This window comes from Strongylocentrotus purpuratus, unplaced genomic scaffold (assembly GCF_000002235.5).
Source record: "Strongylocentrotus purpuratus isolate Spur 01 unplaced genomic scaffold, Spur_5.0 spur5_contig_838, whole genome shotgun sequence".
NCBI lineage: Eukaryota > Metazoa > Echinodermata > Echinoidea > Camarodonta > Strongylocentrotidae > Strongylocentrotus > Strongylocentrotus purpuratus.
Window position 1 is genome coordinate 1,035,984 of NW_022145544.1, and position 26,147 is coordinate 1,062,130.

At 36.8% G+C, this 26,147-nt stretch overlaps 1 protein-coding gene across 1 annotated transcript; it reads left to right on the plus strand.

Annotated features, from left to right (window-relative positions):
* The first annotated feature begins 477 nt into the window (after nt 1-477).
* LOC578136 (dymeclin) lies at nt 478-20,011 on the plus strand. Its single transcript, XM_011680530.2, has 15 exons — nt 478-609; nt 2,062-2,466; nt 3,050-3,143; nt 5,263-5,508; nt 6,463-6,588; nt 7,725-7,858; nt 8,639-8,824; nt 9,406-9,590; nt 10,291-10,416; nt 11,686-11,799; nt 12,429-12,523; nt 13,093-13,210; nt 13,912-14,094; nt 14,861-14,983; nt 15,987-20,011. The coding sequence occupies exons 2-15, from the start codon at nt 2,274-2,276 to the stop codon at nt 16,131-16,133; spliced, it is 2,070 nt and encodes a 689-aa protein (XP_011678832.1). The 5' UTR covers nt 478-609; nt 2,062-2,273; the 3' UTR covers nt 16,134-20,011.
* Nucleotides 20,012-26,147: the final 6,136 nt, after the last annotated feature.

The window sequence follows — 26,147 nt, forward strand, 5'->3', positions numbered from 1 at the left end:
AATAAATGTTACCCCCGCCCCACCCCGCCCCCCCCCGCCCCCTCCCCCTCCCTCCCCACCCAAGTCTAGTCTGCGGTCCTCTTGAGATAGCCAACAGCTGGAGATAGCAGCCCACTGAGCTGGGCTCATGAATTATAACCAAGCGCCTGTAACTACAAGCCTAGGATTTTTCTTGCTGAGCCATTTACTAAAATAACCAACTATTTTCATCCACTCACAACCAATGAAAAGTGCCAATTTAATACAAAATAAAATAATAGGAACTATATATAGTTGTTTTTCGTTTTTACATTTAAATAATAAAAACAAATGTAATAAAGGTACTTGAGATAATTTCAAAAAAGTTTGATAATATTTGATTGTTTCTAAATATTCAATGGGACGGGTTTGAAAAGTTCCATGTGCGATCAGTATTAAATGTTAGATTGACAGTGCAGTAAATGCGCCAAGTAACTAATTTGTGAACTTGTTAACCGATATATTTAGTGAAGTAAAATTTTATTGAAACGGATGCCGACACGTCAATGGATTTTCTATCACAACCATAACGGCGCGAGTAATATATTTCATTTGATCTCCACATAATATGGACTGAATTTATTATTCTAGGTAATGTATATATTTTAGAGTGTAAAATGTTCTGTCAGTTACTGTTACATGATTTTCACCTGCACATAAAGATGAGAAATGTGATTGTGAACCCACGGTCAACTGTCGGCAGGCGCAGCTCAGGTCGGAACTGTTTCGTGTTTGTGCAGACGTGTTTACATGTCATTGATTGTGAGGGTTCTAAGAATAGTTGTGACCTGCGAGTGTAAATTTTTCGTAGACCTAATAAGAATTGTATTTATTAGTTCGGCCAGGGTCTTTTTTTTTACCTTTAAACATATTTCTTTGTTACTAATCCGTCATTTGTCATTGTATCATCTTCAGAAGTCAATGTCGCTCGATTGGCTCGGTCTGTAAAGTAAATTTAAAAGTAAAATGTCTGCCTGTCGAACATGTCGAACCAAAGTCTGAATCTGATCTCGAGTTCGAATCCCACCCAGGTGGATGATTGAAGCCTGCGTTGTGGGTTAGCGTATCCCTCACCTTGTTTCATAGACGCAGACAATGTTAAGTGGAAAACACGGTGCTTGCGCTTGTTCACCACTGTGACCATTTGGAACCGTGACTCCTGCAACTGGCAAGGAAGGAGATGTAGGTCTACCCATAATTAAACACACAATCAATTAAATCTTCCACAATTGTTCAAATAATGGTCGGGATTAAAAGTCGTTATCTTTCTTACCTGTTTCATTTCGATTTTCTTATCTTCTTTGGAGTATTTTTCTTAAAAACAAAGACATTAGTTTACACTTTCTCACAGGTTTCAGGACAGAACGCAGCACGTTACTGTCTGTATACAATTACAAGGGCATAGTCTACCGACAGTAGGCCGGGGTGCGAGGGTGCGTGCATGAAGGTAGCAACTGTAATCATCATCATCATCAATTCATAATGTGAATTCCTTGCATGAATTCAATGAGTATATCTCAGATTACAGTCGCTAACTTCACACGCACACGCACACACTCCGGCCTACTGTTGATATGCATTAGCAACGCCAGCTCATTGTTGTGATGGATCACCAGCCAATTTATGTTACAGATTTCTCTACAAGTCTTAATTAGACTTAAAGCCAAGTTCATTAAAAAAAATAATAATGATCAGTATGCAGTCTACAATCATTTTTCCAATAAAGCTGGACTGGACCTCTCTTGTAACAATGGGATGGATAGACCTAAACGTAGTTTGTTTTGAAAAAAAATTGGAACTTCAACTACTGTACATTTGTAGATGAGTTATGTGTCCAGGGATAGTTGTCTTTTAGGGTACGTGTCATCTCATCCTAAACGGTCTATTTCATTGTAAAAGCCCCATGCAAGGGAATCATTATCTTGTATGTTTATTCACTGTCTTTAGTACTTTGGGCTGCAACTGTTTCCCTGTCTAGTACTACTAGTCAGAAAGAAAGAAAAATTATAGTTTCTTATATTTCAAATTTTGCTATCTTTACAGTTGGTTGGAACTTTACAAATGACTTGCTCCACTTCTGAATTTCTTGACCATCATGGCCTTCAGTGACAAACTCAACAGCAAGAACTTGTTTTGATGTGAATGCCCTGACCAGAACCAGAACCAGAGAGATTTTCTAGCATCAAGAAAGAATACTTTACAGTAGGGAAGACCATCTGATTCTTGGGTCATTCTTGGGTCATCTTGGGTTCACAATGGGTGGCACCGGGAGTAGCCTGAGTGAGCTGGGAGAGAATGAGTTTCTTCGGAGATTCGTCGGGAAGGAATCTATTGACGATACAGATCCTTTTTGGGAGCAGCTCCTGTCCTTTTCGTTCAACATCCCACACAGTAGTGCCGATGCTAGGCTGATAGAGGAATCATCACAGAATCTCTGCAAGACATTAGGTAAGTTCTTGATTGTTACAGTTAGAGATCAATATTTGTATTATGATACCTGTAAAATATGGTCTTGCAGCATCATTGTGATGATTTTGGGAGGGGGATTAAAAGTACCCGGTATGCAGTGACAGATTTATTACCCTTAAGGCTTGTGACTTGTGGAAGTTGTTGTTTTCCTGGTAGGTGTTTTTTTCTCCAGAAATCCTCCATAATAGACCCGTTCACGGTTATCACATGTCCCAAATGACCCCGAATAGCCACAGATCTTCAAAACATGAAGAGGTCCTACATGTACTTTGTACATTTTGAAATATGTACTCCTACAGCGATGGAGGTGTTTCCCCTTTTCAAAGAATAATTCCAACCGTTTATCATGGAGTACACTGCTTGTGCATAAATTAATAATGATTACATAACTTTCATGAGCACATATCAAGTACTTTGTCTCTGTGTATTTCACAATTTGGTCTGCAATGACCTTTATCTGCTCATGCTCACACTGCAACCGTGAACTGGCTTATTGGTATTAGCACAAGAGGTGTTTCTGTACACTCACGAGAACCCTGGTCTCACTTATGTTTCTTTACAGCTCATAGTAACCTCCATTCAGGTAACCTGTGTGCATTGGTTCGTGTGTTCAACAAAAGAGCCATGCAGCTCAAAGTCTCAGCACAAAATGAAGAGTGAGTACCATCGAAATCCTCAAATTTTTATTTAAAAGTGTCTACCGGTAGTGTAAAACTTGTTCTGTATTTTCAAATTATACATGTAGGAAGACTTTTCACCAAAACGATGATTTAGTCTTCTTTATTTTTACTCTCAAAGTAATTTCCATCCTTTTTTTAAAAACCTCTTTGTCTCTTCTAATGAAAAAAGAACAAATGTAATTAATCACATTCAAGTAATAAAAAGTGATGAAAAGTAATTTGATAACAAATTGTTGCAAAATCATAGAAGGCATATTTTCCTACAGAATTTTTAGATTTATTCTGTTACAAGTACTTACAGTACATACCTCCATTTTCCCCCTCCAAATTTACTCATATTTTGTTTCTTGTCATTATTCCTATCAGCTTTAGGAGGGCTGTATTGGACAAGGAAGGGTAAAAATTTGCCTGTGCAGTGCATATCAAACAGCATATTGTGTTCTTGAATGCAGTGTTATCAATCTTATAGGGGCATGCACATATAACAGATTCAAATATATCCATTTATAAGGTCATGTGCAATTCTATAAAAACATGAATATTGCAACTTTTGTGTTAAGACACATGAATGATACAATATTTATATTACACAGATTATACATGATTGAACAAATTCACAAAATATTTACAATAATACAAGTTTGTTTGTACTCTGTTAATATAATTTTCTTTAGAATTTTTTTAATCTTGCAAATTATTCCTCTGAGACATTAAGTTGTTTTCTCTTAACAAGGTTTTTCAGATTATCTATGGGATCTCTTGTAAATTCTAGAACCATAACAAATGAATTAATTTTTTGGATTTATTTGATTAAACAGACACCTTTAGATATATATTGTATATTTAGCAAACAAAGAATAATCATATTTCATTAGCAATGTCATATCCAGTAACTAGTACTTTTTCATTACATATCAATGTAAAAACATTAACACTGTCACTATAGATACAAAATCAAATGGGCCCAAGTTTAAAATAGTTTCGGATAGAACAATGGATTTTTAAAAAAAATACACTACCAAAGTTTATATCACTTTAATACTGAACCATTAAACTTTAAACACTTTGGTAGTCCTATTATTTTGTTTATGCAGAAAAATGTAAAATATTTCTATGGTTTGTTTGTACTATCATCAAATATTTACATGTTGTACCCTTTTTAGTGCTCTTTTCCTTGGTCTTGGTGCACTCTACTTTCTCATTTTATTTTTTGGATTCAAATTTCTGTTGCCTCTTCTCTAAACTTGTCCTCATGTGTAAAATATGTTAAAGGTAAAGACCAGTTATGGTCATAAGATTGCATTGTGAAAGAAACGTTGTGGAATCGATCAGAAAAGGTTGATCATCTAGCATCTGCAAGGTTCTGGAATCATCAAAATGATAAGAAATTTGGCCCATTCTTCGTAAAGTTACAAGCACTATACACAGAAAGATGTATATGGGACTACCCTATATCTCTCACAGACCATGAGAGAAACAAATTTACCAAATATATGAATTAGTAGGCGGTTTCCCGGCAAACTTTTTACCATCATGTATTAGTCAAAACATATTCTTTCACATGATTGGTAATGAGAGCTTCCATTTCATTTTTTGAAATTGGGGCGTTTCCAATACTGGTCTTTACCTTTAATGACTGGACACACTTCTGAATTTGACACTTACCTTGCATTATGAATACGGTACCCTAAAGACAGTCTGGATTGAAATGTCTGTGCATGTACATGTATCTTGCTCTTGGAACAGGGAAACAAATATTTATAAAATTTTGGGGTCTAATTTTCAAGCTTGCTTGCATGAAAATAACACTCTAAAAATTTGTTTTGCGTTGAACTCTTTGCAATATTGGGGGGCTCTTTCATGACTTTCGGGGAGTAATTTTCCCTGAGCTCCCGTGTATTTTTTCCCTGTCATGGAATCGTTTGGAATGAATTGTGTTTTTTATTTTATCAATATATGTCAAGATCAACATTGGATATGGGACCTGATATGAGTGTCTTTAAGATCTGTTTGCTAGTCATTTTCAATACTATATATTAAATACCCGATTAAAGAAGCAACATTTGAGCTCTGAACTATTGCATTTGTCTTTCAGCCATGTCTTCACGTGGCAGACCTACAACGCCCTGTTCATCATCCGACGGAGCATGAAGTACTTCCTGGAGATGCTGTCGGAGGGGCGTATCCTCCAGCAGCTGTCGGTCCTGGTGAGAACCAAACCCTCCTCTACCGTGCTTAATGTGGAAGATGTGATGGAGAATGGGGATGCAGACGGAGACGAGTCGCTCTTGGAGAGGTTCATCCAGACTCTCATACAACTCCTCATTGAAGTCCCTGTGCTGTAAGTGAACTCATCCTATTTATAGGGATTGGTTATCTTTGTCTCAGATTCTGAAAAAAAAATCCTGGATTTAGCTCATGCTGCAATGATAATTATAAACCTTAAAGTCATTCAGGAACCCCATGAATTTTACAACCCAATTGCCTGTCTGATTATCAAGATATTTAGTGTATGATTGGAAATCAAAATTTCAAAAACCGTTTTCCTAATGGTTTTTGTAACACTTCAGTCTATTGGGGAAAATGAGTATGGTATAACCGGTCACTCAAAGATTGTCACTTTTTTGAGGCACTTCATGTTCATTTTGAAGCGCCATTCTTTTTGGGCTTCAATATTACACCATATCACAGACACTGATTACACATAGGGCCATGCATCTCAGATTTAACATTGTTAAACGATGCCTTTAACTTATATGGTTACTGATAGACATTCTATTTCAGTTTCATTTTCATGAGCTTCAAAACATGTCTTTTGATTGTAGTGTATGGTTTATAGATTATAGTGTAGATGTAAAGTGTATTGAAAGTAAAACTGGTTTTGAATAATGTGTAGGACAGTGGGAGGGAATGTAAGACTTGATGTTCGTCTGTAGTGCACAATGTAGCAGTCTCAAATCCAATGAGCCTGTTTGTTGAAAAAGGGATTGGTAGTACTTGAGAAATTAAGGATTTATAGTTCATTGAAACTGAAATCCACGGATGAGAGGACTGTTGATACAGGAAGTTTGTTTTCTTTGTTACTATGTAATGTTTCTAGTCATACAAATGTATTTGTCTTGCTGTAACATTAATTAGATGCTCATTGGTTTTAATGTGGGGTGCTACTGACATATCACTTGCTCTATCATATTTAACAGTCTTTAAAAGTTGTATCTCCATGTATAAGATTATGTTGTTATCATCATTTATCAGATTGGAATAGGAATTAGTGATCCTTTTGATTAAATTGCAGGAATTTCACATATGTGATTCACCTGGAGACGATAAACACCCTCCTGGTTCTGCTATCAGTCCAGATGTACATTCCAAGGATATCACACAAGAGCCTCATAACAGAGTACATCATGCATGGAAAATGGTGAGTATGTTATCGTTCATTTGGTGCCAGAAAGGTGTTAACTCTATGTTGATGTAGAGTGAATTGACGTCCTTCTGGCTCCAAACAGAAGATATAATCCATATTTCAAGGTCGCACCGGATCAATATCGTTGTGTGGCTGGTAGAAGCCAGGGTAATTGCGTAAGCAGCTGGTATTGCTGGGTAAACACGTTGTGCGAAGTGTGGCAGTGCACTGCAGCATTAAGCAAAAGTTGCTCGCATAAAACTGCCTGTAATTTCAGAAATATGTGCTTATTCTATACAAAGCTATCTGTTTGCACTTTATTAGAAGTTGATAAAGAAAAGAATTCAGTCATGTTTGAAAAAAAATTAAAACATGTTAGTATTCAAAATTAAACATGGTTATGCTCCATCATATTTAAACGACCTTCTCAAACCTATTGTTCCATCACGTTCATTACGGTCAACTACACATGCTAATTTCCAATACGCCCCTGGTCCCCGAACAAATACCCGTTACGGAGATCGTACTTTTGCCATTGCAGCCCCTAAATTATGGAACAGTTTACCTATTATTATTCGTCAATCCCCATCTGTAGAGTCTTTTAAGGCAAGTTTGAAGTATTTTTTGTTTACCGGAAATAGTAATTTATAGGGCAGTTTAATTATCTGTAATGTTATTATTAGAATTATGTATTATTATTGCTGTATGTTTATTTTACGTTGTACCTAATTACTTGTATGTTAAGCGCTTAGAAACATTGTATTAAGCGCTTTATAAATGCAATTTATTATTATTATTATTATAAACAATCAAAACCTTAGCTGCAAGTGACCAGAAATTTGCTCTATGGCATGCCTGCATGTTGCCTTCGCCCGCCACACAACGATATGTGAAAAGCACTACTCAAGATAGATATTCATAGCAGATTTCATGATTACTGAGTGTTCAAAATATATAGCTCTCATGCTCATTTTGTAGTAACCTTTGTTGAAAGACAATGACTTTAGTATAGTTATTACATTGAACAATTTTCATCGATAGAGTGGGGACACTTTGTACTTGTATTGAGTTGAGTGGTAATGACCGAAAGACCTCACAATCGCTACTATCTGATAATGCCAATTGGCTTACTACTGTGTCTCTTTCTGCAGCTCCAGTGATGCCCATGTTCTGGTTAAGATTCTCCTGGACCAGTTCATCAAGAGAGAAGACTGTCCAGCCGAGCTTCTGAGAGACTCCCCAAAGCCAGCCAGCTTTCTCTACGGTATCTCTGCAGCAATAGCAGGTAGGCTCAATTGATATTCTGTGGTAACCCAGTTATGGTCAGACTCATGCCTAGTCGCAAAGTGTTTTGAAAATATGACCTGGCATTTGTACCCAAGGTAGTTCTCTTGTAAACTGCAGCCAAAAGGTTTCCTTTTTGGGGTATCTCTATGGCTCGGTACTTATTGTATTTAAAATAATTAAGAGCTAAGCAAAGTTCTTGTACAGAATGTGAGTATGCACATAATGGCTACATTGTCCTATGAGAGCCAAAAAAACATTAATTTGTTTCTTCCCATAGCGTAAGTGTCCAATATAAGCATACCTGCTGTATCAGAAATCTCATTTATCTTTTTTTTTTTTTATTAAAAAAAAGGGGGGAAATAAATCCTAAGGGTAGGAACATCTGGTTCCTTTGATAGGACTCTTTAGAAAAAAAAGGTGAACTAAAAATACTTTCACCCTTTGTTGTTTGTGTGATCATGTAATGATTAACAAACCCATAAAGACTTAAGCAGTGTAGTATGAGTGTACACACTGGTATGTGGATTTCCTATGTTAATTAATCTACATTTGCCACACTCAACCCAGGTGTAGTAAGTGGGTACCTGGTAGGATTCATTCCTTGAATGGACTGAGCGCTACGGTTGCTGGAGCTAAAGCCGGGGTAATAATATCCAAAGTCCTTTAAAAGTGTGTAGAGAAGTTATATATCATAATGCGGCATGCGCTATAATACAAGAACGGTATATTTTTTTTGTTATCAAAATGGTGATACTGATGCTATTCTGTCCTTCCTCAGCCGGTATCTGGGCAGTGCTCACACTAGGTTACGGGACAAGATCCAAGCCGGATGATAGAGAAGACAGGGCACTCTTAGCCAACCAGAGTCTTCTACTCCTACAGGTCCTCACCAATCACTACACACATGAGAAGGGGATACACAATCCCTACAGGAAGGCACTCTGCAATTTCGCAAATTCACAAGGTAAACACAGTCTTCTCCATAAGTGTAAGTTTCCAAACAGTTAAATGCTTGTTATGTCTATTTTGATTCAATACACAATGTATATTTTACTGCAGCCTTTTGGGGAATTTCGCTGCAGTATGTGTTTGCAAGTCTAGTATTCTAAACTGTGGACCAATGAAAGAAAATGATTGTAGGATCATTCATTTTCCTTGTTGCTAGTGAATATATCTAAGAAGCTCAGCTGGTCTGATTCAAACCTGAGAGAGTAATATGATCTAGAGGAAATCAGAATTCTATTAAATGCAATAGTTTAGGCTGATTTGTTATTGTTAACAGAGTGATATAATTTTCATTTAAGAGGCGCGATAGCTCAGTCGGTAGAGCAGTGGTCCCGTATTCCGGTGACCCGGGTTCGAAACCAAGTCGATGCGCTAGTGCCCTTTGGTAAGGCATTAATCCTCATTACCAGGTCCCTCAGAGAGAACCTAAAGCCGTAGGCCGTCTGGCTGCTCACTTACAAGCATTTATGCTTTCTTAGCAGTCAGGTAAAATAACCACCATCATCATCATATTTTGATTCTTTTTCTTTTTCCCCCTAGATGGTGGAATGCCCATTGGTCCATCTGGCTCCCTGCCACCCTTCAAGCTCAACTCAGCTAACCTGTATGAAGCATTCTGCAACCATCTCAAAGACGATCAAAGCACACTCCTCCTCTACCTCCTCCTCCATCAGAACATCAACTTCAGGAACTACGTCCTTTCAAGAACAAACATAGACACACTGGTACGTTCCTTTAATGTTTGGGGGTGCTTCCTTAAGATGTGTGCATTTTTCATTTTTACTGTTGTAAATATTGTATTGATGTATTGATGTAGATATTTGTGCTGTTGTAGATCATATGTCCTTTCAAGAACATACATCGACACACTGGTACGTTCCTGTAATGTATATTTTGGGGTTGTGCTTCTTTAAAATGTTTGCATTTTTCAGTTTTACTATCATAGATAGTAGAGCCAAAGAGTTGGCAGTTGACCCTAGCTAGCATTCCCATCATAATTCCAGTGTATTTTATTGATAAGCTATGAACTGTTAATCAAATTATAGGAACTTTAAATCATTTTGATATATTTCTGTGGGGGAGGGGAATGTAGACCATTAAATCTGTCTGTTAAAATGTTGCCTTTGTCTCTAGTTTAATCGAAAACAAGAGTAATATTTTTACACCCCCCCCCTCCCGCCCTATATTCTATATCACCAATTGAACTTATACAGACCAATTTTATAAGTAGATCAATATTCCAAATTATTACATATTCTATTTCACTGCAAAATGTTGATGCATTTGTTAAGGGCTATAAAGGCTTGCTCAACAAGGCAACAATTATTTGATGCAAAATGAATCCTATAATAAAAACAATTGAATTCTCTATGTGCTCATCAATAGATTGGTATTATTTATTATTGATTGTTTTTATGTAAACAGGTGATACCCCTACTGAAGATACTGTACAATGCCCAGGAGAGGAATTCACATCACATCTACATGACTCTCATCATCCTGCTCATCCTGAGTGAAGATGATTCCTTCAATAAGTGTGTTCATGAATTGGTGAGTCATCAAGCAATTACAGGTGGCAACATCTCCACAGGACTCTTTATTTCTCATGAGTCGTAAAACGTCTTCATTGATTTGTGCCCATTTAACTGGGTGAAGATGATTTTTATTTCTATCTGGAACATCTTTAGTATGACAGGTTTATTAAAGGTAGTGTATCCCTTTTGCAGCCAACATCAAAATCTGTAGAACTTTGCAGGAATTATGAATATGTCACGTATGTCCTCTCTGTGAAATTTAAACGTTAATAGTGTCCTAGTATTCAAATTATGCAAGAAAACCTTTTTATTTTCCAGACTTCACTGTCAGACACTATTGACTGACTGACTGACTTCTTTTTTCCTTTAATACTGACATACATAAAATAAGCTGTAAAGAGTACATGAGCATTAGTTCACATCAATAACCCACTTCTTGTCATGACAAAAATTAAGCTGATTGAATCTTTGCGCAGCACAAAACATAAGACCATACTGTACAAGTGTCTGAAAATTTTCTATGCGATGCGAAAATTCCTAATGGTCGATATAATTCCAGATAAAGGCAATTACCAGTTCTAATCTTTTCAGGGGAGTTTTTAGTTCGTATTATCTCTTGTTTACCGTAGGATTCACACAAGTTTATATTTTCAGCCTGCAAAAGAGACACTTCACCTTTAACCTGTATTGACCTTTCATTGACCTTCCAATATCCTGGAAAGCGGTAGCAATGAGATATGGTCTGGTTCCATTTATCCTGCTAAAGGAAACAGGAAGGAAATAGTCCAGAAGGGATTGTCTCCAGTAATCCTGTTTATATTATAAAGGTCATTCACAGTCTTGGCAAGTGTAACAATAAGGAAATACACAGATGCTTCTCAACTGTTGGCTTGGGGAGACTTCTACTTGAAGATATGGGAGGAGTCATATGAATTACATGAACAAATGCTCACTAAAGCCAGATGTTGTGAATAGTTTTTCACTTTATACATGCTTTTCACACACAAGAAAGAAAAAAAAAGGAAAAAACATCCAACATTGTCTTAGTCTATTATTACATCATTTAAGTTGTGAAGAAATTGGTTAGATAGGTCAAATTTATTAAGTGAGGTTATCTGCCCTCCAGTTCTGTTAATATGATGCTCATAAGACTAAGAGTATCTTCTTTTCTATCTTTTTTATTCACTAACATTGTTTTTAATACTGGGATAGTCTTTTCAAATATCATAATGATGAGGATATTCACTTTTGTGTCATCATGTGTACCCTTTTCTCTTTGTCTTAGATGGTGAAACAGGTGACATGGTACACAGACAGAACCATCACAGAGATCACACTTGGTGGCCTGATTGTACTGGTTGTCATTAGGACCATACAGTACAACATGACAAGAATGAGGGTGAGTATTACCTACAGTCTTCTTTCTTCTTTCTTTGGTTTTATTTGGCAATTAGTCAAAATTGACTATTTTTGCCATAAATTCTATTTTATTTGTATGAAAATATGAAGTTAAGGATAACTGTTTTTTGACATTCTCACTTTCCTCCTTGTAGGGCTTTCTTACATACATTTTACTCACTTGTTGACTTCTGGACAGTTCAATGTATAAGTGTATGAAATCAAACTTAATATGAATGAGGCTGCTTGGCAATTATTTTGAGAAAGGAAGGGGAGGAGGGAAGAGAGGGGAGGAGAGAAAGAAACATCTTTCTGAATCCTGTCTTCTTTATGAATTTTCAAGCGAAATGCCCATGTAGACATGGGCATTAATCAAACATATGGAATATATAACTTGATGTAGTGTACCTTTGTAGGTCATTCCTCAATCTGTGAAATGATATGAGGTCCTTAAAAAACTCAAATTTGTAGATGTTACAGTAAACTATCTTCTTTCAGAATGAATGAACAAAAAAGTGTAAGATCTGCTTTCTAGTGCCAAACATAAATGTTAAAAACTTTTATTGATAGTCAACTAAGATGGAATCCTCTTTGATATGTTACCTTTTTGTTTTGATTGTGTACCCACAGGATAAGTACCTGCATACAAACTGCTTAGCTGCTCTTGCCAACATGTCTTCTCAGTTCCATTCCCTGCATCCCTATGTTACACAGAGAATAGTCAGGTGAGTAGTCTCTACTGCATACAGGTTTCATGGGAAGGATTTGTTTTCCTGTTAGTCCAGATCGAGTCAGATATGGTCTTGTAGCATGCCAGAGTGGTGGTTTGGGAGGTTGGAAGAATGCATAGACATAATTATTACCCAGGCATATTGATTACCCTTGCCTGTATCCTTGTAGAGGAGATTTTGTATTTCTACGTTTCTGAAGTCCCTCCCCCCCCCCCCCCCTAAAAAAATAATAATAATATTTAATTTTTATATAGCGCTTTACAAATATATTATTACCCCGGTCATTGGATTCAGTGCTTACCGGCACACAATGTGTGCACAATCTCAAAAAAAGCAGGACTCCTTAAGCCCCCCCCTCCCCCCCTAACATGATAGTTAATGTGAAGCTGTTTTCCTGAGATAACTTGGTCTGTGGCAAATGCATATTATACAAAGGCTGATCATATCCAATGGGTTGAAGGACTAAATATGGTTTTTTTTTTTTTTTAAAGAGAGGAAGGATTGAAATTTTTTATTGAAAAGTATTTATATATTTATTTTTGTTTCTCTCTTTCTTACTGTAGTTTGTTTGAGTTACTGATCAAGAAGCATGATAAGATTGTAGAGCAGCTGAGAGCATCATCAGCGCTTGAACCCAATGGAGACCTTACACAGGATGCTGAGGTGGAACACGATGATCTGGTAAGGTTATATGTCTTCTCAATCCGACTAGAATATTGAATGATTTGATAAATCAGTTTCAGTTTCCATTGTTTTTAAATCAACGGTACATGCTATCTTTGCTTAGATGTTCTCCAAAATTGTAGAGGCAACCTTATGCTGGTGCATCACCTTGGGAATTGTTTGTTGGATTGGATATTACCAGTGATATGTTAACATTATTGTGAATGTGAATTAAAGATGTGTTGACAAGTTTTTGAAATCTACCAAATGTACTTGCATGGATTGAACTCTTGTAGTTAAGAGCATTGCTACACTGTTTTGTAAAAGTGCACCTCATTTTTATTTTTTTCATTCTGAATTACAAATCAAATTATACCTATAAAATCTAATGGAAAACAGCATTAAAAAAGATATTTTACAAATAAGGTTTGTGCCCTTTAGTTTTAACCTGAGGAAATGTAATCTGTTAGCCTTCAATTATGTTGTTTAAAAAAAATTGAATGATTTGCCTAGTTTTTTTGATGTGTAAAACAAGAGGTGATTTTGTAGCAAGGATTTGAGGTTGAAGTCACATGTAAATTAATTTGAGTAGCAAGTACATGGTCAGAAATTTCATGTGTAGGATCAAGCAAGATTGTAAGGTGAGCCAAAGAATTCTATTTTACAACAATTGAAAACAGCACCTTATATTTTTTTCTGTATTTTTATTGTGATTTCAGTTATCAGATCTTAGCGTGTTAGAGGAGGTCATTCGTATGGTGCTAGAAATCATCAATTCCTGTCTCATCAACATGCTACCCCACAATCCTCATCTAGTGTACACGTTACTCTACAAGCAAGACCTTTTCACTAGCTTCAAATCACATCCCAAGTTCCAAGATATCATACAAAATATCGACACGGTAAGTATCTCTTCTGTAAAATCATAAGACTCACACCAAGCTCTCAAAGGCAAATCATTGGCTGCCCGCGAGAAGGCTGTAAGGGTAATGTATTCCAATGGCAGTAAAGGCATTCTTGCGGGTAGCCAACAACCAACGATTTAACCATGTTAAGTCGTGTAATTTGACCCAAGTAGCTTTCAGTCTGAATTTTCATTATCTGAAAAATCCCAAAAGGGATAACAGATTAAGTAGAAAGTCCAGAGCTTTTCTACTTTTTGCCTGTTCTGTGCCATGCCAACAAAAAAAATTCAGTTTCCAGATTCTAACATGGCTGTGCTCTTTTATAATGAAACATGGTTGTTGGCATAATTTCATTATTGGTAGTGTAATTTTCATCTAATTTCTATTGAATTGATTCATCTGTGTGAAATACTGTTTTGATTTTGAAACTGGATTTCATGTTTTTAATGTTTATCCACAAATTCTAGCACTATACCCTTGCTGAATACTATAAAAGAATATTTTTAAAACCTAAAAATCTGCACTTTTGAATGAACTCTATACAAGACATTAACATAACGTCTAATGTTTATGGAGGTTCAAGCTATTAAAAAAAAGAATCTTCCACTTCATATTTCAAGCTTATATTGATGAAATTTCAATCCAAAAAACTTCCTTGTTTTTATTTGGGGTTCTGATTCTTTTCCTCGGTGAAGTTTACTCTTAACCATTCATGTTCATAAACCTCTCAAGGTCATAAATGTTTCTGCTTTTCTCTTTGCAGGTACTGACGTACTTCTCTGTGAGGTTAGAAGAGACTCAAGAAGAGCACGACTCACCGTCAGTTCATGAAGTCTTGGGCATCATTAAACAAGGCATGCTGCAATGGCCCAGGGATAGGTTGAGGGTAAGTCTCTCAAACTAGGAGATGGGCAAGTCAAAAGTAGTTTGTCCCATACAAAATACTAACTACATAGAAAATTTAGTATCCCTGAATACTGTAACTGGTGATTGCCCGTCTACAGTGGTGTTGTAGTAGAGTGGTTTAGGCATTTGACTGGAAATGCAAAGGTTGTGGGTTCGATCCTCGACACAGCACTTATGTCCTTTGCAAGACATTAATCTACATTTGCCACTCCATACCCAGTAGAGAAATGGGGACATGGTAGGATGACGAAAGCCTTTTGTGATAGAAATTGCCATATGCACTCACAGTGACCATATAGTAGGAACACTCCCCGGGAATGGAGACTGCGAACACTTGTGCGTAAATAAATCTGATTGCTTGGTTGATAATTATATCTGTAAGTGGTAAGAGATCGTATTCCGTATAAAACGCTATTTAAATCCAGTTTTATTTTATTATTATTGCATGGATGAGACTAAATATCAAATAATTTTATAGTTTTATTAGTTTACTGTCTAGAATATTGCATATTGAACCTTTAATTTTGGTCCCCAGCTAATTCAGTATTCCTAAGATGTTTCATCTTTGAATCAGATATGAGCATTGGAATGTCATTTGAATGTTACGTGTTAAGGAGAGGAGTTGGCTCAGTTGCTAAAGTGTCTGCCAATCGAACCAAAGATTGTGGGTTCGAATCCAACCCACGTGGATGATTGAAGCCTGCGTTGTATGTTTCATATATGCTGGCTCTGTTACAGTGGAAAACACTATGTCCCTTGGATAGGATGTTAAATGGAGTCCATGTGTAGAGGAGAGTCCCTAACTTTGCACACACGTTAAGAACACTGCGCTATTCGTATAAGAGTAGTGGTCCATCTGCACACTCCCAATCAGTTAAACCGGGAAGAGAGAACCATGCCACGCCTCCAAGGTACGTGTGATGCAAAATACTTAATTATAATAATGATGTTTTGTTCTCCCCTTTTCTTTCTTTTTGCTCCAGAAATTTCCTGAGCTGAAGTTTCGATACGTAGAGGAGGACCAACCTGAGGAGTTCTTCATCCCCTATGTGTGGTCTCTAGTCTATCACTCTTCAAACATGTATTGGGATCCAGACCGTGTAGAACTCTTCTCTCTTAATGCTACATGACATATCCTAGCCTGAGAGACGTTATAGAACTCTTGTGTTCGTACTCGGTCCATGGCTGTGCAAACTCCAGATCACATAGATGCTACAAGTCATGACAGCTTCAACAAAACGTGTGCTGTGTGGTGATCTGGATTGCTTAGAACCCTTCTCTCTTAATGCCACATGACATATCCTAGCCTAAGAGATGTTATAGAACTCTTGTGCTGGTACTCGGTCCATTGCTGTGCAAGGTTTATAGGACTCCAGATTGTGTAGATGCTACAAGACACATAACAGCTACGACAGAACTCGTGCTGTGTAGTGATCTGGATTGCTTAGAACTCTTCTCACTCAATGCTACATGACATATCCTAGCCTAAGAGACTTTATAGAACTCTTGTGGTGGTACTTGGTCCATCACTGTGCAAGGGGTATAGGACTCCAGATCGCCATAGATGCTACAAGTCATAACAGCTTTGACAGAACGTGTGCTGTGTGGTGATCTGGATTGCTTAGAACCCTTTTCCAGGAATGCTATAAGTCATCATAGCCTATAAGAACCCTGTGCTGACCCGTTCTAAGGACACCAAGTATGTATGCCTGCAGGGTAGTTCCATGCGACGCACAGCTGTAACTCCTTTTTCTGAGGGAGTAGGTAATTCCCAAAGACCCTTAAATATGAATTTGCATCTTTGCTCCTTGCTCAGACAGTTTGATACATGCTCTAATAACAGTTGTACTGCAGTCCTTTTTGAAAAACTTGTCCATTCCACAATCTTCCTTAGTCCCAGCAGTATACCATACCAGTAACTGTAAACATAACCTAGAGCCCAAAACACACACACAAAATTGAAGCCCAGGACAAATGCTGTCTAAACGATATTGCCAGAGCTTATGTTGGATAACTTTCTACGCAATCCTTGACTTACAGTCCTGGATTCGGTTTTTTCTAATTATTTCCAAGATTCAGAGAAGTTTGCATCTACAAAGTGTGATTTACCCTCGCAAGATCTTTTGAAGGGGTTTGAAAAAAAATGATCTAAGGCATGATAGCTGACCTCATGAACATTCTATTGAGATACTGATTTCAAATTTCATCAAGAAAAGTATCCTTCATTTATTGGTGCAGAAGTTAGTTCCTTCTCTTACAACTAATTTGACAAAATCTTGGAAAGAAAAGAAAACTTTTCCCATCTGTATATGATGAGGATTATCATCACTGCTGAATGTAATTATCCATTTATGGCCTATGTTTTTTTTATTTCCAAGGGGATGGGGAGAAGGATTATTTCCAGCATGCTTGTACATATATCATATATGTATATTTGGCAATATTTAGTTGAATAGTCTATATTCATTTTAATATTTTATTACAATTTTGCAATAAGGTTGTTAACTTATTTTATCACAGACTGAAATGTGCACAGAAAAGCCAAATTAGTTGATTATATGGAAGCCAACATTGGTTCAAGCAATTAAATTCAGTGCACTTTTCAGCTAATTAGTGTATATCAGGTAGTGTTTGTGTTTTTTCTACATATGTGCAAATTGTGTATAAAGAAAGATCTTCCTAATTCAAATTAGAATTTGTAGATAGCAAATTTGATACCTTTGCTGAAAATCACTTTTATATTTGTTAATTATCCATGCTGTATACTGTATGATATAAATGATTCTTGTGCAAGATGCTTTATAAGATTTCTATGGATATACTCTATGTTGGAGCTAGAATCATATTTGGTTGCAGATTACATTTATCTCAACTTACCTGATAACTTCTAATGAGGACCACTCTTTATGTTACATCTGACACATTATTTCTAATTTTTCAATCTTTGGAGAGTGGCAACCACTTAAAAGATAATCTTGAGTTTTGGGTGATTGAAATATAATTATGGAGAAACTGTCTTCAAGTGATTTCAGATTGTTCAATATGTTATGTATAAGAACCACCACAAACTATGGGGTAGGAAGGTAGGAAGACTAATTTGCAGTCCCATTTTTAAAACTTGTTGCGCTTACCATTCTTTGCCTGTTATTCCGACATGAATTTTGTACAAGATTTATTTTTGGCAGTTCTTATTTATTGTAGCATTTGGTTGGATTCCTCACCATCTGTTTACATATGTGGTGCTGCTGTGCATGGAAAAACAAACAATAAAACAAACTTAGAAATAGATACAGTATTGAATAACACATTTGACTATACATAAATAATTTATTAATGTTCAATTTTCAATTTCCTTGTCTTTAGAATTGGTTTTGGGATATTTGTTTATTCATCAATGATGTTAAACATTAATAATGCAAATTTTATGTCTGTCAGAAGGAAGATTCAGAATTCTATCTTATGAAAATTATTCTCAAATCAGAGCAAATTTTATCACCTTTCAGGGGAAAAATGAATAGTCTATATGGAAATGAAATCACCCCATGTTAAGTGTGCTAATCTATATCCTTTTTGAATGAAACAACCTTAGTATGCTTTGATCAATAGTTATTTAAACAGTCTAGATGCCAATAGGTCCATTGTTTCATATATGAAAACATGTATTATAATTAACATGATTTAATCTATATCTACTAACTTTAGAGGTAAGTTGAATCAATCAAAATGAAATACAGCAAGCAGAAGCCTGCAGAGGCATATCAAGTTCATATGGTACAATGTAGTTCAATTGTAGTAAAAGAATGATATTCCCCATTTATGGGTATTCATTGTTAAGCAAGGTAACTAGTGTGTTGTAATGTTATACAACAAAGCCTGGAACTGGAGTCTTTGTTTTATTAAATAAAAACTTCCCCAATTTAGCTATTTGAATTCAAGGAAAAGCACAAAGTAGTATATTGCATTACATTATTCACCATCACATTTTTTTCATTAGGAAGAAAGGGTGGTATCAAAAGTTACTATGAATATTTCTGTAATTATGGAATATGATGATTTTGACGCTCATTGAAGTTGTCATTTTACAAAATATCTGTGACTGCGAGAAAGTAATTTTGTCAGGGTCACTGACATTGATCATTCATGGCCCCTTGATATATTGACTATGGTGCACACATATGAAGTTTACATTTACCACAGACAGACTGTATGGTGAGATCATTCTGATGTTGTCTCACAGATTGTTTTTGCATCTTGTTACATTGGGCAATCTACTTAATTATGAGCTGATTCGATTTCTGGTTTATAGTTCTTGAGAGTTCTGTGATAGAGATGCAGTTATTAAAGGAATTACTTATAACTTTACATAGAAGTAAAGGTAGTTGTAAATGAATTCTGTCTTAACATGTGAGAAAAAAATATCCATAGAAGTTGTCAATGTTAATTCTTTAAAGATGTGACAAAATGCATGTCGATTTTCTGTGATGATTTTTATAAACCATATTATATGTTACTCCAACATTACTCTAACATTATGAATAAGGGGATTAATTTCAAATAAATTCCATGTAATTGTCGGCCCAGGCAATATGGTTTTAATTTCTATACCATTTTGGGGCTCATTTTTTATAATCTCCATTTGAAGAAAAATTGATAGCACCATTTATGTTAATTTATCTAGAGCTGTTCATTTGCTTATCTTTCAACAGTTCAGAGAGCCAGCAACACATCATGTATTAAAACTCTCCTAGTCTTTTGTGTTATACTTGATATTTTTTTCAATCAGAAAAGTTTGATTATAAAGCATTATGTGTGAAATAACATTTCACATGACTATACATTTTATCTTTTAATGTCTTTGTGTCCCTAAACACCTTATTTGCTGTATTCATTTTTTTTCTTCTGACGTATAGAGATATGATAATTTCTCACTGAAACACAAGCAGTGATTAGCTTGGGTAATAATTTCTTGTGACTGGTTGTAAATACAAAGAAGAAGCTGTGTACAAAATATATCAGAAATATGTTCATAATGCTATAAAATAGAATTAAAATGATATTTTGTAAACTCACTCAACCTTCTGCCTTTCATGTGGTTCAAAAGATGTTTGAATGTAGAGAATGGTGAAGGGGAAGTGATGTAGTGGAAGAGGAAGGGTAAACTGACGAGAGAGAAAGAGTGATAGGGGGAGAGGGGAGAGAGAGATAGAGAGAGAAAGGTGGAGAGGAGGTTGTGTAAGGGCTATCAGAAGAAGCTCACCTGTTTTGATTGGTTTCTTTTATATCTTTTTTTTTTGTGTGTGTGTTGTTGATTTCTTTTATTTGTTTTGTTTTGTTTTTCTTCCTTTTCATTTCTTTAATCCTTTCATTTTCGTTTCATTTTGTTTTGTTTTGTTTTGATACATTGCATTGTACCATACGGTGTTGAGCAAAGAGCTTGCCATATGTTGCACGTTTGGATGAAAGTGGAGTATGAAACAAACATGTCCATGTTTGGAAATTTGTTTAACTTGTATGGAGGTCTTTTGATTCTAGAAGTTTGAGAGAGATTAGATCAATTGAGAACAAGGGAAATAGATTCAATCTTGAAGTGTCGTCCGCCTTTGAGATCAATTTACTACTAACCATGTAACTTCCTTCATCGTTTAAACATTCCCGTAACGCTTCCCTACGTGTCCTTTCTCTCGTATCTTCGATTATGTGCTGAACACAAAGAGAATTGGAAGAGGAAAAATGATAAATCTTCTATTTTGGAGAGGAGTGCGAGTCAATATCAACGGCGGCATGCCTTCAAAAGAATTTGGCGGCAAAATCCCACTCAAATGAGATAGCATGTCCTTGTGAATTACTCTCATAAATTTCCACCCTGATAATAAGTCGTGTATTCTATCATGTTCCAATAAACTACTCAGCCTACGGTACCCATTTTGTCGTCTCACTGAGCTCTCTTGCTCGTAGGACAGGCATATCAGTTTGGCTCGTTGTTGTTATATTCTCTCTCTGCTGGTTTGTAGCCCGGCTCTCGGACCTAAATGTGTTCAGGCGCCAGCCCCGGATATGGAACTGGCACCGCTGCTTATCCCCCTTCGCACAAAAGTTACATTCGGAATAGAAAAGGAAAAGAAAATGAACAAATACGTGGAAATGTCATCCTAATAACAATAAATAAGCCTTATATTGTCGAGTCTTGCCACACAATCAACTTTGCAATAAAAAAAAAGGGAGCGACTGATCAACAAATACATATTGCATTGTCCGACTGCTGCGAGATTGCACTCATTACCATTTCAAATGAAAACATATTTTTTCAGTTATTGTATTACCGGCTCCACATCGGCTCCACATATGAATAATATATAAAGAGTCCATTATCAGCCCCTTTTCTTTCTCTTACAACTTTATTCTAGATTTGTGTCTATTATTCTTTTTCTTTTGGTGTAACCGCATTAAGATCTTTAAAACGCACCATCCAGCTCGCCTCTCTTCTTTCTTTTCTCTCCCCCCCCCCCCCTCTCTCTCTCTCTCTTCATCTCTCTCTCTCTCTTTTTTTCTATTTCTCTCTCTCTTTCTCTCTCTCTCTCTCTATTCATCTCTCTCTCCTTTTCTCTCTCTCTCTCTCTCTCTCTCTCTCTCTCTCTCTCTCTCTCTCTCTCTCTATCAGAGTATCTCTTGTATTTCTTTTTCCTTCTTGACCGTTTTCTCTCTAATCTATAACTCATTCTTACTTCTCTCATATGAATAATCTCGCCCCTCCCTCTCGACCCCTTTCTCTTAACATTTTCCTAATCTTTGTCTCATTCGATTTCATTCTTTCTGATGAAATTTAATGTTTATTTCATCTTTATCTGTATATGCCTTCCTCTGTATCTCCATTCATTTGGTCTCTCCTTCTTTCTCGTATCGCCCATGCAGTCAGTCTCTCCCTCAGACTATCTTCTGCATGATCTGGGCCTTTCCTCCTCCTTCTATCTATCATAATCCATAATACACTCTCCCTCCAATCTATTCATGTCAGTCATCAAAGTTGTATCTTTTAATCTAAAAAGCTCATTACCCAAATTTGTCTCGCTATTAGGGCTGGGAGAGTCATCGGCGCTACTGCGGAAGCCCCCGTACACGGCATCATCAGTCGCCTGGATCTCGGTGGGAATATATACGAGCACTGATGAAACTACCCATCGAGATGCGAATTGATATTGTACTACAATGGCTCATTAGATTGATGATGACGCCAATGCTATATCCACCCGAGTTTCCATCAGACCAAAACGTAGTATTGGTATAAGGTGTCTTTATGACCGGTCTAGCCCATCCGTCTCTATCTCTTAGGATTTGATTGGTCAAAAAGTTTGCCGATGTTCACCACTTTCCTTTCTACCAGTCCGTTCTAATAGAAATTGAGGTCAGACACGGACATGCAAGAGTGGCATGGATGGTTAAAGTACAAAGTCACATTTATTCTAATGAAAACTGATTATTAATACCCAGTTCTGATTGCTTACATTTTCACTTCTCTCCCAATCTCTACTTTACTCTTCTAACATGATCACCATTTTACTGATTTTTTTTATTTTTCATCTCGATGATGTTCCTAATCCCGTTCTCGTGTTATAAATGTAAAATTAAGTTCACAAGAACATGCAGAAAAATGGTTAGGAAGGTATTAGGGGACAGACGAGGCATTTACTGAGTAAAACTAATTTTCTGAAGAAAGAAAGGGTTCTTACATTTTCAATCATAAAAACATTTTATGAAATTAGATCTGTTCGAGGACAATATAGGCAATAAATAATTGTCGGGGGAAATGTAAAGAACGCACACGGGGTATTATTTGCATTTGTGTAACAACGTATAAGTGGTTTCGCAAAAAAGTTTTAATTTTGCTAATAAGCTAGCGTCATCTTTGATGTGAAAGAGAATGAAAATGAATGAAAGCTCAAAAATTCCAGAGGCATGCAAACATGAGGAGAGGAACAAACCTGAGTTGAGATGCTACTATAGATGTCGGTTACGGTAATGAGAAATGAATCTCATCAATAATAACTCAAAGATCCTGCTCCTACTGCTCTCACAATGCATAAAGAATGATGCGGAAATTTCAATTGCAAATGAGAATTAATAATGATGATACGATCACTCATGAAAATAAGCTCGGGCGCCAAAAAAGATCGTTCACCCCGTTTTTTACATAACTGGCAGACGTCAACTGCAGACGACCATAATGGAGATTATGCTTTCCAATTCATTAATGGGGGAGCATCCAGGGACCAGGGTGGAAGGGGTGGTGGTGGTGGTGGTAGGATGGGGAGGAGGGGGTTGGTGGTTGGGGGAGGGGAACGGGGTGTAAGAACGCGGAGGAAGGTATACATAAAAGCCTCCGGTGACATGCATGATAAAAATCTTGTTCATCATAATTATTTCAGGAAATCACTATGAATCGTGATGTCAAAAATTCAATCCATACATCAACCTTCAACATGCTCAAGTTACGACAAGTTTATAGGATGCCATTAAGCTTCAACAGGGTTTTCATGACAATGATAAACTTGTCGTTGTTCGACTATAGCATCACCCCTTCACATTAATATGTCCATCATTTCTTTTACATTTTTACCTTCCACCTCTCTCTCTCTCTCTCTCTCTCTGTCAAGCTAGCAATCTCCCTGTCTTCAGTTTTGTTTATATCTCTGCTCCTAGTTGCCTCTTATTTCACAAACTATTTTTGCCTTATAAACAATGGTATTTTACACCCTTCCCTCTATTCTTCCCTCCACATCCCACCCTCCAACCCTCTTCCTTCCCTCCTTTCCTCCTTCCCTCCATCCATCTCGGTTTTTCTCTCTCTATTCATTCTCTCTCTCTCTCTCTTCCTTTCTCTCTCTCCCCACACACTCTCTCTCTCTCTCGCTCCTTTTCCTTCTATTCTCTTCGTCCTCTCTCTTCGCTATCCTCTCTCTCTCTCTCTCTCTCTCTCTCTCTCTCTCCCCCCTCTCTCTCTCTCTCTCTCCTTTTTCTTCTATGCTCTTCGTCATCCCTCTTAGGCCCCCTCTCTCTCTCTCTCTGTCTCTCACTCTTTCTCTCTCATCTCTCCTACCATTCGCATACCTCCCTTTTTTGTATATCTATAACAAGTTTCTATATTGACAACCGCTGTACAAAATAGAGTTCACGTAACTCCCGCATCTATCATAAAAAAGAACATCACAAAGATTTCCTGCTTTCTAATTCACATATAGTTCGTTTTACTCATTGATACTGCCTGGAAGTCCGAGCCACTACAGATAATTACGAGATATGAATGCGTTTATTACAGTTCAATTTTACTGTCCTTCATGAGAAAAGTACAAGCTCCTAGCAATCAGAAACTCTCCTTGATTTGGTTAGTTATTGTGACCCCGCCCTCAACTCGATCCTAATAAAAATTCAATTTTCGTAGAATGATGGTTATGATTGGCTGCAAGCTATCAGTAATTCTAAATGATCAGAAGAGCATTATTTTGTTCAAGTTAATACCTGCACTTCCCCTAGTAAACCCTTGAACTTTGTAATTAAGATTACCCCCAAGTTTGACTCGGACATGTACAGACAATGTCTTCACATGGGGAAAAAGTGTTTCTCCTATTACAAACTCCAAGCTTTCTCTGGCTCTGCCGTGCGCATAATCAGAACTAAGATTGGTGATAAGCTCTAATGTGTTATGACATTCGTTGTCTTTAACTTTTAGAAATACAATCAAAGTTTTGAAGATCCTTTAGTAGTATTTACTTTTTTGAACAAATGGAAACGCGGAATATCAACCTCAGATCATTATTTCTACATGACTTGTGTGGATATCGCTATTTCCTTTATCTCTTTAACATCTTGTATTCTCTTAATAGTATTATCTTCTAAATCGCTCAACTATTGGATCCTGAACCACCATTTAGTGAATCATAACGTTTGGGCTCTAATCTTTATTTACCTGGTACGTACCCTCGTTTACATTTTGAATTCAATCGTGCCTTTATATACTCTTTTGAAAATACTTTATGTTCCTACGTCTGTTGAAAAGAAGACAATATCAGAAATCGATTTCAGAAACGAGCAATCAGGGACGACATGCCTGCGTGTGCGTGTGGGTGTCTATCTCCCTCTCTCCAAATCAAAATGAAAAAGAAATTGCTGAAGGAGGAAAAAAAGACTGGAAAAAGGGGATTAGCCTAACGACTCTACTGTCTCTTCTGCAGATGAACTGTCTGCGATCTCGTCTGATGTCGAATTATCTTCATATTTTGGCGGAATCCCTCGTAAAATATGGCGTTATTACTCAGAGTTGTTTTTGGCCCGCCTTCCTGGTGTCTTGCTCGTTAACTGCGTGCACGCAGAGACACACGAGGTAAAATTTGTTTCTGTCCCGTGATATTGAAGTAACAGGGGAGAAAATGAATTTTGGTTTCCTCCCAAATTAGATGAGCCATGCTGGGACCTCTACTTTTATTGTTGTTCTATACTAGTTAAGCAATTCTTAACGAATATAAAAAAAATCAATGTTAACTCAGGAATTTAAAAAGAAAGTACAATTTGGGGAGGATATGACAATGAGATCTAGATGAAAATAGTCATCCTGAACACGGACTCGAGAGGAAATATTTGGAAATAGAATAAAATGGGAAGATGGAATAGTAAACAATTGATGAAAAGGACATAAATGATAACTTTCATAAGATACAGAGACAGTAAATCTTCTTTCAAAGATGGCTATACCCCAGACAACTATCTCCAAGTAAAAAATGCCATCGGTCATCTACCCCCGACAGCTACCCTCTTAGAAAATCTACCTCCCAGTGATTACTCCTTCTTGACGTTGTTATCATAGTTATCCGGGGGTAATTTTCCTAGGTGTTAGTTATCCTAGAAAAAGGTATCCGGGAAAGTATTCGTGGTGGTGGGGGGGGGGGGGGTAGTTGTTCGGATGTAATATTAAGAGGGAGCTTCCCTTATCATATATTAAAATGTGAGGGGAAAGAAACTATAGAGGAGTACTGATGAAGAAAGCATGATAGAATGACACTAGATCATATTCTTGAATAAAATCGGAAAGAACGATAAAACCATAATATCAAATATGAGGATATAGAACATTAAGAAAAGTAGATTGTTTCCGTGCT

What these genes read in the sequence shown, in the direction of transcription:
- LOC578136 (XM_011680530.2), top strand. Translation starts at nt 2,274, where the DNA reads ATGGGTGGCACCGGGAGTAGCCTGAGTGAGCTGGGAGAGAATGAGTTT. An exon ending in TATCTCTGCAGCAATAGCAG is followed by an intron (nt 7,859 to 8,638) that starts GTAGGCTCAATT and finishes GTCCTTCCTCAG; the next exon opens with CCGGTATCTGGGCAGTGCTC. An exon ending in ATAAGTGTGTTCATGAATTG is followed by an intron (nt 10,417 to 11,685) that starts GTGAGTCATCAA and finishes TCTTTGTCTTAG; the next exon opens with ATGGTGAAACAGGTGACATG.